Raw genomic sequence first — 15,252 nt, 5'->3', positions numbered from 1 at the left:
AAATAAAGAATATAAAAATATATAAAAAACATGTAGTTCCATATTTGAAGAAACTTCTATATAATACATGAGGAATTATATATTACAAGGATTCAAAGCTTGGATATATAGATATTAATAAGAAAAACCATTATGAGCTCGAGCGAAGAAACGAAAGAAAAGATCGAAGTTCAGAACGAACAAGTGGAAATCGTTCCATATACCTGTTTCACTAGGGGCCAAATATTTTTAATATTCGCCATTGTTATATATATAGGGTTTCTTGGACCCATGTCCGGTAACATTTACATTCCAGCACTTCCATTACTACAAAATGAATTTAAAGTCAACAGTACTACGATCAATGCAACGGTTTCTGTATTTATGGCTGTTTTTTCTGTAGGTCCATTATTCTGGGGTCTCTTTGCAGACTTTGGAGGAAGAAAAATACTCTACATCATATCAATTAGTATTATGATTGCAGCTAACGTCATTTTAGCCGCTGTACCTTCTCACATTGGTGCCTTGTTTGCAATGAGAGTGGTCCAAGCATTTGGATCCAGTTCGGTTATTACACTGGGAGCTGGTACTGTAACAGATATCACACCACCAAAACATAGAGGGAAAGCCATTGCTTACTTTATGATGGGCCCCAACATTGGTCCAGTCATTGCGCCTATCATTGCCGGTTTAATTTTAATGAAGGGTGATTACTGGAGATGGTTGTTCGGATTTACTGCAATAATGTCTGGAATTGGGCTCTTCGCAATTATTATATTTTTGCCGGAGACTTTAAGGTGCATTGTAGGAAATTACGACCCACGATGGAGAAAGACAGAATACTTAGCTGTCACCACTGAAAAAGTGGAAGATATCGAGTTAGTCTCAGAACAACCAACCACCAGGAGACCCAGCTGGCCCTTCTTCAGTGACATTGGTTTACAAAAACCTCGAAGCACAAGCGATGAATTTAAAACAAGGTATCCTAAACCACCAAAAACGGGGCTAAAGACATATTGGCAATTAATTAAATGCCCTCCTGTCTTGATTGCGTCCGTTAGTACATCTTTATTATTTACCAATTATTATGCCTTCAGTGTGTCATTTGCCCATTATTTAGCAAGAGATTATCACTTATCTCCCTTGAAGATTGGTGCTTGTTATGTTTGCCCAGGGATCTCAATGTTGGTTGGATCACAAGTAGGTGGTCACCTTTCTGATTACTTACGTTCCAGGTGGTTAAAGAGACACGAAGCTGAAACATTCCCTTTAGAATATAGACTAGTATTACATATATTTGGAATACTAATGAATACTGCAGGTTGTATTGGATTTGGTTTCTCGATCTCATTTCATTATCATTTGGCGTTGATTTTGATGTTTTCCGGGTTGATGGCTTTTGGGATGACATGGTGTAGTAATACAACTATGACATACTTAACTGAATTGATGACTAACAAAGCAGCTGCTACGATTGCCCTCAGTAGTTTCTTCAGAAACGTCGGTGCGGCGATTAGTTCAGCTATAATTATTACTTTATGTGATCAAATGGGTGTTGGATGGTGTTTCATGGGGCTGGGGTTAGTTAATATAATGTCTCTTGTCCTAATCATTTATCTAATCTGTACAGGAAAAGGAAGGCAACGCAAAAGATGATCCATTGTGCACAGTTTACAGGTATTTTAATATCTTAGGTTTCTAAGTTTCATATTAAATAAGCTTTTTTATATCTTAATAACTAAAGAAAAAACTCCAATGAATAAAAACATCTTTTATATACAGATAATTTTTAAGAATTCAGAACTGGAATAGATGTTTGGCAATACCACATAATAATACACAACTTAGACCATTCATAATCTCGTTTTATACTAAAAACAAGTAGCTATTCACAAATACTGAAGAAAATTGAAAAGAATGATAATAGAGAAATCTTTATTAGACTAAAGTTGAAATATACAAATTAAAGAAGATGAAGATACAAACATATGTGAATTCCAATGACATTTACTTAAGCCTTCAAAGAGGAAGCTCTTCTCTTTCTGATTTCAGCCTTTTCAGCCTTTCTTTCAGCTAATCTCTTAGCCAATAATTGGGCATATTCAGCAGCGGCTTCTCTTTGAGCTTGAGCGTTCTTAACCTTCAAAGCTCTTTGGTGTCTCTTTCTTTGTAATCTTTGTGGAGTAACCAATCTTTGGATCTTTGGAGCCTTGGTGTAAGTCTTTTCACCCTTGGTAACTTCTCTTCTGATAACGAAGTCACGGACATCATCTTCCTTAGATAAACCAAAGAATTTTCTGATGTTGTTAGCTCTCTTTGGACCTAATCTCTTGGCGACAGTAGAGTCAGTAACACCTTCGAATTCTTGTTCACCCTTCTTGGTGATAACTAAGGATAAGACAGCTAAATCTGGACCAACAATGGCACCTCTGACGGACTTTCTCTTTCTTTCACCGGCACGTCTTGGTCTGTAACAAGAGACACCTTTGGCCAACAATAACTTAACTCTGGTTGGCAACAAAACACCTTGCTTCATTGGGAAACCTTGTTTGTCGTTACCACCGGAAATCTTGAAAGTGTAACCCTTGAATTCATCACCAACGGTTTCACCATCAACTTCTTGACCGATTCTCTTGTCGTAGAAGACACGGATACGGTGTTCATCGTCAATTTCAATGGTCTTTTGTGTACCGTTGACTGGGTAAGAAATGTTCAACTGTATTTAAATTACTCATAATAGAATACTACTTGTTAGTAAAGGATAATTCATTTTTTTAGGTAGATTGAAAAGCATCAAAAGAAGTCACTTTTTGGAGTATTTCCATCAAAACCTCTTCCGCTTATTTTCTAATAATATTCTCTTTTCTTTTAAGTATACATCCTAGCGTTCTACTTCTTAATGTTCCCTGTCAATTCTTATAATATTTCACGTGAGATGGTCGTTGTATATGATTCCTCATTATTCTTTCATGTATGTTCTTCAGTCTGAATATTTTCCAATCATATTTTCCGCAAATGTATCGTTTAACCACATACCTTCATGATGGCGCACTTTCTTTATTATTGGGGTATCTTGTCGGAAATTCGTTATTACACTATAGATATAGTGATTTCTTCATAATTACTTTTGAATTGATGATTCTTAGCCTCTAGATTGCTACAGAAGGACCTTCGGCGGGACGTGTGGGCTCACCCCGACTAATCAGTTTTGTCCGGGGAAGAAATTTAGGAAGAGGGACAGCTCTCGCGGGGCCGTTGTTGTTTCTTTGAGGAAGTGGAAAATGAGTTTACAAAAAAACATTAGTGGGTGTTAAGATGTTAAATATATTTATTGAATGTACGGATGGAGGTACAATTTTAGGAAAAGGCCGTCACAAAGCTTGGTATTTCTCACGTCCCAACACAATGGTTAGTCATTAGAAGACTTAAAATATTTTCTATTAACACTGTTGGGCAGCAGTTTTCTGGATGATTCTTCTTTTTATGTCTGAACTTGAGCTTACGAACCTTTATTGTAAATATATAAATTTGTAACTCACACATTGTATTACTCGTAGTTTAGTATATGGTCTTTCGGTTTGCGGTTTCAATCTAGAAAATGATCTACCTGGAGGTATATACGTGATGTGACGATTATGAAAGATATTAACCAAAAAGCTATACATAGTTTCAAAATCGAACAATTATGGGAAAATTTTTGCATTAATAATCTTTAGTATGTTATATAAAAGCGAGTCGAATTAGTTTAGGTTAAATCTAAAAGTAGAATATTGTCTACCTGCCCGTGAAGGGTTTATTTAACTTAATTTGCTGAAAAGAGTTCTTGTGGTTACTATTAGCTTACTAGTATAATGGAGAAGATACTCTTCATGATGTCAAAATGACCGAACTAGGATAGAAAAAATGGTCTTTATTGTTGATTGTACATCAAGAAGGAAAAAGTGTACAGTCCCCTCAAGGTAACTCGGATGTAAGATTTCTATTGAATCCCTTTGGCAGAATGGGTGAGATTACAACAGGACATGCATCCCTCCAAATATTTTGTCTTTATCGCTTTTGCTTACCATGCTAAGGGCGCTTGTTTTTATGTCTACGTATACGAACATGAAAGGTAAATACTGGAAAAGGATCTACCGTAACCTGTACGATTGAAACTTTAAGTAGAGATAGTAACTCTATAATAGTTTCAATACACTAGCAAATTTGTTCAAAGAATGATATCATTGAATACACACTAATAAATATGTTTTAATAATAATATAGTTTATTTTTAGACACGGCCCTCACGCAGGGTTCATGTCGTGAATATTGAGATTGTTCGCTTAATCTTAAACACGACGCCAATGGTGCGTAGTAACGTTTCCTCATTAGTTACACAAGCCAACTTTCCTTGCAATAGATAATAGACGACAGATACCTCTGAACCCAATGTTGATCACCTAGTTGCTTTTGTATTCATCATACGTATTATATTATTGATACCCGGTAGACAAAATACAACTAAGGTTAAAGTCATCATAAAACGTAAAGGACCTTGAAGTAGACATGAAGAACATCTAACCATTATTTCCTGCTATTGTGGCATTAAAACTATGTATCGACGGCAGAATGGCATCTGTCCTATGTTTTACAATCTCCAGTTTCTTTATCGGCGGAAGCTGTGCGATAACGCTTTGCTTAGACGATTCCCCTGCACTCGACGTTGGTGTAGAAGAAGAAGACGGCTGTTTAGAAGCATTTGTTTCTAACTTTTGCAGTGTTTCAGTACGTTGATTCCCCTTTGGAAGACACACATTTTTAGGGATGCTGTTAGAAAGGGTTGACCGGGGAGATGTGCTAATATTAGGATCAGAAATATGATTTTGAAATGAAGAAACTAAAGTTGCCGTCTGTAATTGGTGATGCTGTTGAATTGGTGAGTGTAAAGATGCCTGAAATTTTCTACTGGTCATGGTTTTAATGGGCGGTAATGGCTGAGATGGAGAAATGGATCGAGACGGCATGCCTGGGGCCAGCAAATGATTTTGCATGGGTATTTGATAAGGGGTGTTCATATGAACCCATTGATCAGATGAAATAGGAGTAATAGGTTCCAAGTGCTTACGACCGTCAATAACATACGTCATATTGTGGTTGTTGAATTCGGCAGAAGATTTTCTCGATATGGTTTCGACTGTATTGGCCACTGGTGCGTGCATCGGTTTTGAAGATTCAGAATTTGGAAGGTTTAGTACTGTGGGCGGATTTGACGCCACAGATATTATATGCTGCAGGTTCATGGACGTTGGTGCCATAAGAGTTGGTCCGACAGGGATTCTGTACCCAGCTTCATTATGGGCAACGATTTCTGGCGAATAAACTGTTTGCTCTATTCTCTGTCTTTTAAACTTCATATTATTGGTGGTATTCTCCATCATTTGATTATCATACATTTCCGAAACATTACGTTCCCTTTTGATATTTACAGGGTGATAAATTACTGGATTACCATAGAAACCGTCTTGCCCTTCATAACGTCTTGGTTGAAAAGAGTTTATAGGCATATTCAAATTATTAGTATATGCATGGTATGCTATGTTTGAAGGTGATTCCCTCGAAGTTGAATTCTTCATCTCAGTTATGGATTTTTGGTATCTATAATATCCGTCTAAGAATTCATCTAGTGGAGTAGATGAGTATTGATGATATGCATTGTTAGCACCTAGAACAATCAAAGCAACATCCACTTGACAAAGAACAGCCAGTTCATGAGCTTTTTTAAAAAGACCTGCCTTACGTTTTGCAAAAGTGACTGATCTGTTTTTTTCTTCTTCAATTGGCTTGATTTCAATCTTACGTCTACCCATATTGTATGCTATTTGTTTAGGCTATCTTAAAATAAATGAATACAGAAAGTTGTAATTCATAAGAATTACTACAGGGAATTTTTCTCTATTACAGAGTATAAATAACCGTCTATTTTTAAGAAATGAAAATAGTCGAAAGAAACAAGCTTATTTAAAGTACATTCGAATCCAAGAAAACGTTTTCAACTTGTTCAAAACAATTTTCCATACGTGCGTAAATTGAAAGTGTATTTTTGCCAAGCTTCGCCATCATAGCTTAGATAAATCCGTGTGTCAATAGTCAAGGGACTTACGGTAAGTGTTCCACGTAGCAGGTTGTTACATAAATTACGTTCATATTTGTCTTATTTTCTATTTTTTATTTGCCAAGCAATAACTCTCCGCGTGGGTTTTTAGGATTATTTTATTTAAAGTAGGTTTGACTTCCTTTCAACGAACAATCGTATATATCTGTACGGGTTAAGAAAGCGTTCCCATTAGGGACTGCGGCAGTTCCTCGGGAAGTTCTCTTCCCCTTCAGGAAGAAGAGGTATTTTTATATTATGGAATTTGATGACATCTCGAAGATTCGTTCGTGGACCGTGGAACTTCTTTACTGCGTATGCGCCTCATAAAGTTTTTCACCCGGTTTTCAGTATGGCATCGAACATTTTGCAGATTGAAACAGATTTGGCTTAAATGACAATAATGCACCCCCCAGTACGTATTACGTACTAACAGAAGTCGGATCACGGGAACTGTTTTCCTTTGTATTACGTATTTATGCCAAGTGTTTTTGGGTTCATAATCGAGACTATCGGTCTGCTAATTATACCTTGAATTAGAAGAATGCTGTAACAAAAAAGGCTTGGCATTTGTTCCATGGTGGCTATCTTAACAGTCATGAGTGTCATAATAGGTTGGAATAAAACTACGTAGCGATTTAACGGTAATTTCAAACTGTTCGTACAATATTAGGAACGCAATGATTTGAAATCGCAAAGTCTTGTCCGTACAAATGTTAGCGAAGAAGGACATTATTTCTCTATGTTGTAACCAAGGTTTGGTTACAACATAGAGAAAAGTATGTAGTCTTATAGAATATAAGGTTATTGTCAGTTGTAGTAGTTTTTTCCTTTCAAGAACAAGTATACTAGCGATGAGCTAATTTTATCGAAAGAATGCATTACAAAAAAGGCTTGGCATCTTTCCCGAAAGTGAATTGGAGAGCCCTTGCCCGTCGTTATGCTTTTACTCTCGCGGTTTTTCCGGACTGCAATGGTTCCTGTTTAACCTCTTCTAGGTACCTGCCTTATCGTTAACCTAGTCAATTCAAGAGACAAACAAAAGGGGAAGCAAACACCCAAACCCAGGTGTATGCACTTAGTATAAAAATATAACTAGAAAAATTAAGTCTTGGCATTTTTTTTTTTGATATTGGAATGGGAAATTCTTGAATAGCTTTCACTCAAAGAAATTTCTGTTGGATACAGCTAGTATCTTCATTTGATTCGTTAATAGCCCAATATGATTGACTTTGTACTAAACTCACAATTCTTAGTAATTCTACGCTATGGGCTGAAAAAATAATGACTGAAAACTTAATTCCGTCTAACGTGAAGATACCCACGTACACTATACTGTGTTTACGTACTTATCGAGGTACGTAATTAAGCTACGAATGAAAGAACATAAATAGATAAGAAAGCTTAAGATACGGGGCGTTTCTGTTTCTTTTACCTAAGGAATTTTGGCAAAAGTCTTGGCAAACGTCTTCGCATAGAATATCCTTTTACGCGTACGGTAAGAATACCTCCCTGTCTCGGAGAAAGATTCCCCCGAAAAGTAAAAGTGCCTTTGACTATTTTGAAATTTAGTTCCCCACCACAGTTTTTAACGCCAAATTTTCGTTTCATCCGGGTAGCGGGAGGCCTATTGTTATCTCGAGATTTTCGAAAGACACAATATGTCAAGCGGGATCTGAATTTTTACCCCTCAATTAATTAAGGAAGAACGTTACATAATCATATGGAATTTATTAGGTAACGTATATCAAGAATGAGTCTGACGTAAACAAGGCCTTTTGATTGGAAAGGAAACATTATAAAAACAATTACAACACACTATGGGATTCCTTTCATGGCCGTATCCTGAGGAATCGGTAGGGTACTGGGGTAACGTCACGTCAACTATTGATTGGTGCGAAGAAAACTATGTCGTTTCTTATTATGTAGCAGAATGGTCAAATACAATAAGTAATATTGTCTATTTAATGACTACATTTTATTCGACGTATTGTACATACCGAAACTCATTAGAGTTTCGGTTTTATCTAATCGGCGCTGGTTACGGTATAGTAGGGGTTGGTTCATGGCTATTCCATATGACTTTACAATATCGGTTCCAATTATTAGATGAATTACCCATGAATTATGCAATGAGTATCCCAGTTTGGAGTCTCGTCTCTGAAGCTATTGACGAAATCCGTAGCATCAAGGATAGGAAGGAGAAAAAGGAGCAAAGTCATAAAGATGAAATACTTACTGGATCCCTTATTTTTTTGACTATTTCCATAGTAACATGGATCTACCTTAAATCAAAAGATACTGATGTTCATGAAGTCTTATTTGGAGTACTAGTTGTTCTAGTTGCCATTAGCTCTGGATTGCTGACTCATAACCACACAATCGATTACGACATGAAGAAGAATCTCTATTCAGCAATGGCTTTAGGGGTAGTGTTCTTCTTATCAGGATTTACAGCATGGAAACTAGATATTCATTATTGCAATTTTTGGATCTACTTAAGGAGAAATGTTTTAGCTTTACCACTCGGTATGTTCCTTGAATTACATGGTTGGTGGCATGCATTAACTGGTGTCGGCATATATTATTATCTTGTATATTTACAGTATTTGAGAGTCATCACTACAGGAACATACGGCAAATATAAATTTATTTGGAGATGGAAGATATTCCCAGAACTTGTTCCAAAAGATATGGAAATATCTACCCAATATTCGAATACGTTATTTGGTTCCCTCGTAACAACAAAAGATTCAAAAGAAGAAGAAAATCGTAAGAAGAAATGAATAGCTTTATTTAGAACCAACACTTGACGATTCATACGAATAATACAAAATAAATGATCTATAGATTTTTTAAAAAGAAAAAGCAATTGATTCTGATTTCAAAGTAAGAATTATAAAGTTAAAATATTATATATAGTTAATAGCAGTATGATACTGTAAAATAAAGAAAAATCAAAAATTTAATAAATAAATAAAATGGTCATTAAATAACGAACATATGCAATTATATAGACTATGTAAAAAGATATTGAATGTGCACATTCCACAAGGGAATCGCGGAAAAAGGAAAGTCCATACATTAATCAACTTCAATCTTCTTTGACATGTAAGGTCCATCTAACTCATAGCCCAACTTAGCGTAATAGTTTCTGACACCAACACCGGAAATAACTGAAATCTTCTCGGATCCATGTTCTTCACGAGCAATTCTTTCAGCTTCTTCCATCAATAAAGTACCAAAACCTTGATGTTGGAACTTTCTTGGATCTCTTGAGTGTAAGGGAACCACCGAACCATAGACGTGTAATTCTCTAACAATGGACGTCCTTTGAGAAGTGAATTCCTTTCTATACGTGTACTTTTTTGATGCCTTTCTTAATCTCAACAGACCGATCAAAATATCTTTCTTTGGATCTTCGTAGGATAAGAAAGTCTCCCATCCACCATTAGCATAATAATCTCTTCTGATCAATTCGACTTGATCTGGTTGGACTTTATGATGCACTTCTTGAATACCAACTTCTCTAGTACGAATATCTCTACAAGAAGTACCTAAATCCTTCATTCTTGCTAAGGCCAATTCTCTCAAATTACCATTATCGACACCAGATGTAACTAGCGGCATTGGAATATCTCTTTGAACACGATAAATTCTAGTCCAAGGAGGTACCAAAGCCATAATTCTTGCCACCAAATCAACAAGTGCATTCGAATTATATGATTTATATTTACCAGATTTCCAAAGTTCATATAGACCTGTACCTCTAATAACCAAAGTTGGATAAATTTTCAACCCATCAGTTCTAAAATCTGGATTTTCGAAATATTCTTTAAATTGTTCAATATCTCTTTCCATCCCAACATTAGGTAAATCAGGCATCATGTGAGACACAACTTTATAACCGGCATCTTTCGAAATGGCGAAAATTTCAGCGACAGCCTTCACAGTGTGACCTCTATTAGTATCACGAGCGACATCTTCATACAATGATTGAACCCCGATTTCCAATCTAGTACAACCATACCTCAACATGTCATCCAAATGAGTCTGAGTACAATAATCGGGTCTGGTTTCAATAGTGATCCCAACACACTTAGTCAAACTTTGCTGGGAATATTTAATAGCTTCATCCAAATCATTCCCATTAAACCCAGATAAAGCATTATGTAACTTAGTAATAAAATCCTCTCTATAATCATTAGGCAACGACATGAACGTACCACCCATGACGACATATTCGACTTTATCAATGGAATGTCCTAGTTGTTTTAATTGTTCTACTCTCCCACGAGCCTGTTCATAGGGATCATAACGAGCTCTAATGGCACGCATCGAAGTTGGTTCATATCCTGTGTATGATTGAGATGAATATTCAAAATCAGAATCGGGACCACCGGGACAGTAGACACAAATGTTACCTGTGTATGCGATGTGAGGACAACGATGTGGTTTACACATGACTGCGACGACAGCGATACCTGAGGCAGTTCTCACTGGTTTAGCCTTTAGTTTTGGTAAGAGGTATTTCTTGTATTGGTCAGGGATCGTGTTGATGATGTCTGTTAGTCTTGGTTGTTGCTTTAGTTTGTATTTCTTGGAATATTTAGTGATTAGACCATTTAGATTTATTTCTCTCGTGGTGTTGGAGGTCAATGAGTTGGTTAATTCTAAGGTGACATCGGAACAACATTGGATGAAACGTTCCTTTTCTGGAGCTAGGTTTTGTTTGTTGGTCTTAGGACCTTTACCGTGACGAGCCATCTCTTATAGTATGTTGTTGTTATTGGGGGTAGTTGATGATTTCAGAACGATATATAGCTATATGTAGATAATACCAGTATATATTACACTTGTCAGTTATATAGAATATGTAACTAACAAGCCCCATAAAGCTTAATAATACCAAAATATTAAAATTTCCTAAATTTTTCATTTTTTTCAAATTTTGCGATGGAAAAAAAAAAGTTGATGTTAGTGATATGATAAGTTTACGTTTATTTATTCTGGTTCGTTACAGACAAATGAGATGAGATTATTTGTCAAGGAGACGTATTTATCCATCTAAAAGTTGCCATCGGCTGATCATTAGATACTATGGAGTGCACCATGGTATGTGTTAGGTAATTCTGCTTGCGTCTTGGAATTGATACAATATATATAATATAATCTGGTGACAGAGGCAGAAAGAGAGATAAATGTCAAATAAATAAATGAAAAGGCATTGAAAAAAATAAAAGATAAGGCCTAACTTAACTTTTATTTCTATAATTATTTACGGTGAAAAAGTTGGAGGATTGTACTGCTCGAATAAATTCATATCCTATGACTGTAGCAATGGTGTCAGTATTTTCTGCTCCTTCTTTTGGTCAACATCCTTATTCTACGCCCTGCTAATATAACTGTCAAAGCAGTAATATAATATCCATGCACATACAGTAGAATGGACTTCTTACTCTCAAGAAGAAATAAAAATAGGTGAGCAAGAATAGCTAAAGTTTGATACAGCACTCTTGAAATTCGAAAAAACTTTAAATGAAAAAGTGAACCACAAACCTAAGCCTGTTTTTTATAATCATATATTGGTTTATGGGTTTCCATGGGTTGGAGAGTCCTTTTAGTTTACCCGAACTCTGTGGTGAACCCCTTCTATAAGTTGGAATCAAAATTCTTTTCCATATTCCTGGAATGTTCGAAAATTCTATTTCTCTCAAATACAATAGCCCAATAACGGAACCTCATTAAGAAGAATATCATAATTTGTTGGTATTTTCGGAGGAAGACTTCGATAAAATGTATGTGTGTGTATAAATAGTTTTTATCTATTTTCGGTTATTCAATATTCCTCCTTACCGTTTCCATCTACACAAAGATGGTTATTCGGGCACAAATACAAACCATGGACTGAATTTACTCTTAGGCTTGCCTACCTTTTCAAAATCTATAAAGGACTATATGAGGCAATAGTTAGAATGAAATTACTCATACCTTCCCGGTGGTCACTTCCTTCTTTTTCCCTTGTTTGAATTCAATCCCCACCCTCTGTAACGTTAATCTTAATATGTATACACCTCTACCTCTATTCTAAATATTTCGCGCCTGTAGAAATACCAATAACAAAACAAAACAAACAACAAAGAAGCTTTAAGCTTTAAGCTTGCATAGGGAACTACAGAATGTTATTCCCATCAAAAAGCTAGTCAAGTATATACTGATCTAAAAATCTGAAATAGATTTTAACTTTGCTGTTGTCCAGACTGGCGTGTTTTGACAAAAGAAAAACTGGAGATAAAGGCCAATTGAGACCTCGATTATGCAACCTATCAAGCAACAACAACATCTACTTCGTTAAAACTATAAATGCTCATTGCAGAACTAAAATGGGTAGAGTAAAAGAAATGATTGAACTAGCAAATAAACGAGATAGGGATATAGGAACCAGAAGGTTGTTCCATATCTTTACGAGCAAAAGTCAAATTAACCTTAATAGCAACGTTGAGACCATTAAAAATAAGAATGAATCTGTGCCTCCCAGAAACCCCGATTGCAAGAATTCTCTCCCTAATAATGGGTCCCGAAGAATTATCTCCAAAAATTCGGGTTTATCCGCCAAACAGAATCCAACTTTAATAAAAGAATATGTGGAATATTATCTAAATAAACCTGATGAGAGAACTGTGACAACGGTGAATAAGGAATCTAATAATTTGATTAAACAATATATTGATTTCTTCTTGGAAAGAACACCTGATGATCGTGCTAGCGATAAGTTAGAAAAATTTGGGGAACGTATCGAGAAAAGAGACATTGAAGAAAGAGTTAATGACACCAGCCTAAGAACTTTTGCGGACTCAAGTACAGCTCGCAGGAGTTCAGTCACTTCCACCACAGCTGACGAACAAGGTATAACGCCTTCAGATAGATCTCAAACATTTGATGCAGATGAAACCCTCATTGATCTGACCAAAAGTTTTATATTATCTAATGAAAGTATCGAATCTGGTACAGAACTATCAATTCACAATAAACTAGACTTGGATGACCTTTCCACAGTGCCATTGGCACTTTCAGAAACAAAATCATCCAAGAATCCCGAGCCTAATATGCTATCTGTCATTCAACCTAACTCACCACCCAATGTAACTAAGAATCGCTTTGTTCCTGAACTAGATAATGACTACTTGCCCTTAATTAAATACAAAGAAAAGAATAATATTCAAAATACGTTGATAAGTATGAACCCGGGAAATATTAGACTACGACATGAATCAAATTTCACTAATCAACATAAGCATCAAGAAGTTATCATATTCCCTGGTTCATTTCAACAAAAACCACGTATTACAAACGGTATTAGTCGCTCTACTAGTCCATCTAATGCATCAATAAACGAAGAAAATACACCTACGAAAAAGGTAGAGCAGCAGGAAATGAAAGTGATCGAGAATACTACTAAACCAATAGCTAGGAAGATAGAACTATCTAACAAGAATAGAAATTCAACATTTACACTTCTAGAACCAGCTGTCGGTAAGAAGATTGAAAAGAGAATACCGTTATCTTCTTTGGACATAAACACCATAACGGTAATTAAGGAAGCAGTCACTGACCAAGAAGACATCTTTGGCATAATAAAAACTAACTCAAGTAAGAAAGTACAAGAAAAGGAAAATCTACCGTCTAATATAAATTTCCATGAGCAAATCCTTTTAGAAAGAAAGTTACTATGTTGGAAAGAAGATTTCACACCCGAAATTAAAGTGGATAAACTTGTAATACGGAAAGAGACTGTACATACTCCTAAAATGCATCATCTCGTGAAGCAACACGTTTATAGAACTCAGAATGAGTTCATAGAGGAACCAAAGGTATATTCCGCTATTTCTATGCCTTTAATGACACGACTACCAAGCATCCAAATTAATAGTCACGTTTCAAGTTCAGATTGTCCATATTATTACAGTGAAACCCTACAGAAATGGGTGACGAAAAATGAAATTAAACACAATGTTCAATGATAAAATTGCCATTAAAAAATAGTTTTAAAATAATATAATAATATATATTCTTCCATGGTAAAGTTTTTGCATTACATGCCATTTAATGATTAATGATAATTCCTCTAACGTAAAATTTTTTTTGCATCAAAAAGTAAGGATAGTATTATAATTTTGTATTTAAATAAATAAAAACAATTATGTACAAGATGTCTAATTTTCACTTTTTTTATTGTTCCTTCATAAATTTTTTTCATTAGGATTCAACCTATATAGATCCCCATGTATTTTCATATTACGAATGGCCCCCTTATTATCATCAGATAAAACTCTTTTAGGTAATTTATCATCAGGTTTATTTTCAAAAACAGATCCCATAATTGTCATATCACCAGTGGTACTATTACAAAAGAATGATATATAGTCTACAACATCACGAGTGATATTTTCCGTCAAATCTGTTTTCTTATCATATTTTATCAATTCTTGTTTAGTATTAAATTTATAAACCAATTGAACAAACTCTAATGGTCTTCCGGGAATCATCATTGGTTGCACATTCATTAATTTAGGCACTTCATTGAATTTAACCAACTTCCAATTCAATTTAATGGCCTTGGGTAATTGTTTAACCCTTGCTTCTAACGCTTCATCAACCCATATAGATGTCAATGGTTTAATTATATTCACTTTACGATCAGCAAACGCCTTATTGACTTGTACATATATTTCGATGGCATTGTTCTTCCAAAGAAGGAAATTAGGTTTTATTCCAGCTTGGAACCTGAATAATGCTACGTTCACTGTATTCTGTCCAAAATAGTAAACTCTCCTAATAAGGGCGTTGAAACAAGTAACTGGATGAAAAATAGGATTTGGGTAGTTTTTATACGATGCTGGAATATATATGTCGTTCGCAATACCTATCACTCGAGGATCTATCTCTTTAGGTTTCTCTACTGCAGCTTCAGTATTTTCATCATCAGCTAATCTGACCCTAGAAGTGGAAAGGTATCGGTTCAAGGATATTGGACTTGAACGATACGTCAATGGACGTAAAAGTAACCTTCTTGTTAACATAGTATCTTGCGGATTATAAAGTGAGCGTTTCGATGTATTTTTGCCTGACGATTATACCTCAAA

At 35.5% G+C, this 15,252-nt stretch overlaps 7 protein-coding genes across 7 annotated transcripts; 3 read left to right on the top strand and 4 right to left on the bottom strand.

The window, feature by feature from the left end:
• Window positions 1–132: 132 nt before the first annotated feature.
• DTR1 (Dtr1p) lies at window positions 133–1,635 on the top strand (the record flags this gene model as incomplete). Its single annotated transcript, XM_003669421.1, has 1 exon — window positions 133–1,635. One exon carries the CDS (start codon window positions 133–135, stop codon window positions 1,633–1,635), a length of 1,503 nt encoding a protein of 500 aa, XP_003669469.1.
• Window positions 1,636–1,990: 355 nt separating this feature from the next.
• NDAI0C05660 (40S ribosomal protein eS6) lies at window positions 1,991–2,515 on the bottom strand (the record flags this gene model as incomplete). The annotated part of the gene is made up of 1 exon (XM_003669420.1): window positions 1,991–2,515. One exon carries the CDS (start codon window positions 2,513–2,515, stop codon window positions 1,991–1,993), a length of 525 nt encoding a protein of 174 aa, XP_003669468.1.
• A 2,020-nt stretch (window positions 2,516–4,535) lies between these two features.
• Window positions 4,536–5,825, bottom strand: NDAI0C05650 (uncharacterized protein; the record flags this gene model as incomplete). Its single annotated transcript, XM_003669419.1, has 1 exon — window positions 4,536–5,825. One exon carries the CDS (start codon window positions 5,823–5,825, stop codon window positions 4,536–4,538), a length of 1,290 nt encoding a protein of 429 aa, XP_003669467.1.
• A 2,104-nt stretch (window positions 5,826–7,929) lies between these two features.
• On the top strand, window positions 7,930–8,895 carry NDAI0C05640 (ceramidase; the record flags this gene model as incomplete). The annotated part of the gene is made up of 1 exon (XM_003669418.1): window positions 7,930–8,895. The coding sequence occupies one exon, from the start codon at window positions 7,930–7,932 to the stop codon at window positions 8,893–8,895; it is 966 nt and encodes a 321-aa protein (XP_003669466.1).
• Window positions 8,896–9,193: 298 nt separating this feature from the next.
• On the bottom strand, window positions 9,194–10,876 carry ELP3 (Elongator subunit ELP3; the record flags this gene model as incomplete). Its single annotated transcript, XM_003669417.1, has 1 exon — window positions 9,194–10,876. The coding sequence occupies one exon, from the start codon at window positions 10,874–10,876 to the stop codon at window positions 9,194–9,196; it is 1,683 nt and encodes a 560-aa protein (XP_003669465.1).
• Window positions 10,877–12,492: 1,616 nt separating this feature from the next.
• On the top strand, window positions 12,493–14,130 carry NDAI0C05620 (uncharacterized protein; the record flags this gene model as incomplete). Its single annotated transcript, XM_003669416.1, has 1 exon — window positions 12,493–14,130. One exon carries the CDS (start codon window positions 12,493–12,495, stop codon window positions 14,128–14,130), a length of 1,638 nt encoding a protein of 545 aa, XP_003669464.1.
• Window positions 14,131–14,349: 219 nt separating this feature from the next.
• MBA1 (Mba1p) lies at window positions 14,350–15,189 on the bottom strand (the record flags this gene model as incomplete). The annotated part of the gene is made up of 1 exon (XM_003669415.1): window positions 14,350–15,189. The coding sequence occupies one exon, from the start codon at window positions 15,187–15,189 to the stop codon at window positions 14,350–14,352; it is 840 nt and encodes a 279-aa protein (XP_003669463.1).
• Between the last annotated feature and the right edge of the window lie 63 nt (window positions 15,190–15,252).

Source organism: Naumovozyma dairenensis, chromosome 3 (assembly GCF_000227115.2).
Source record: "Naumovozyma dairenensis CBS 421 chromosome 3, complete genome".
Classification (NCBI taxonomy): Eukaryota; Fungi; Ascomycota; class Saccharomycetes; order Saccharomycetales; family Saccharomycetaceae; genus Naumovozyma; species Naumovozyma dairenensis.
The sequence above is the reverse complement of the archived record's forward strand: the minus strand, read 5'-3'. Positions and strand labels throughout refer to the sequence as shown.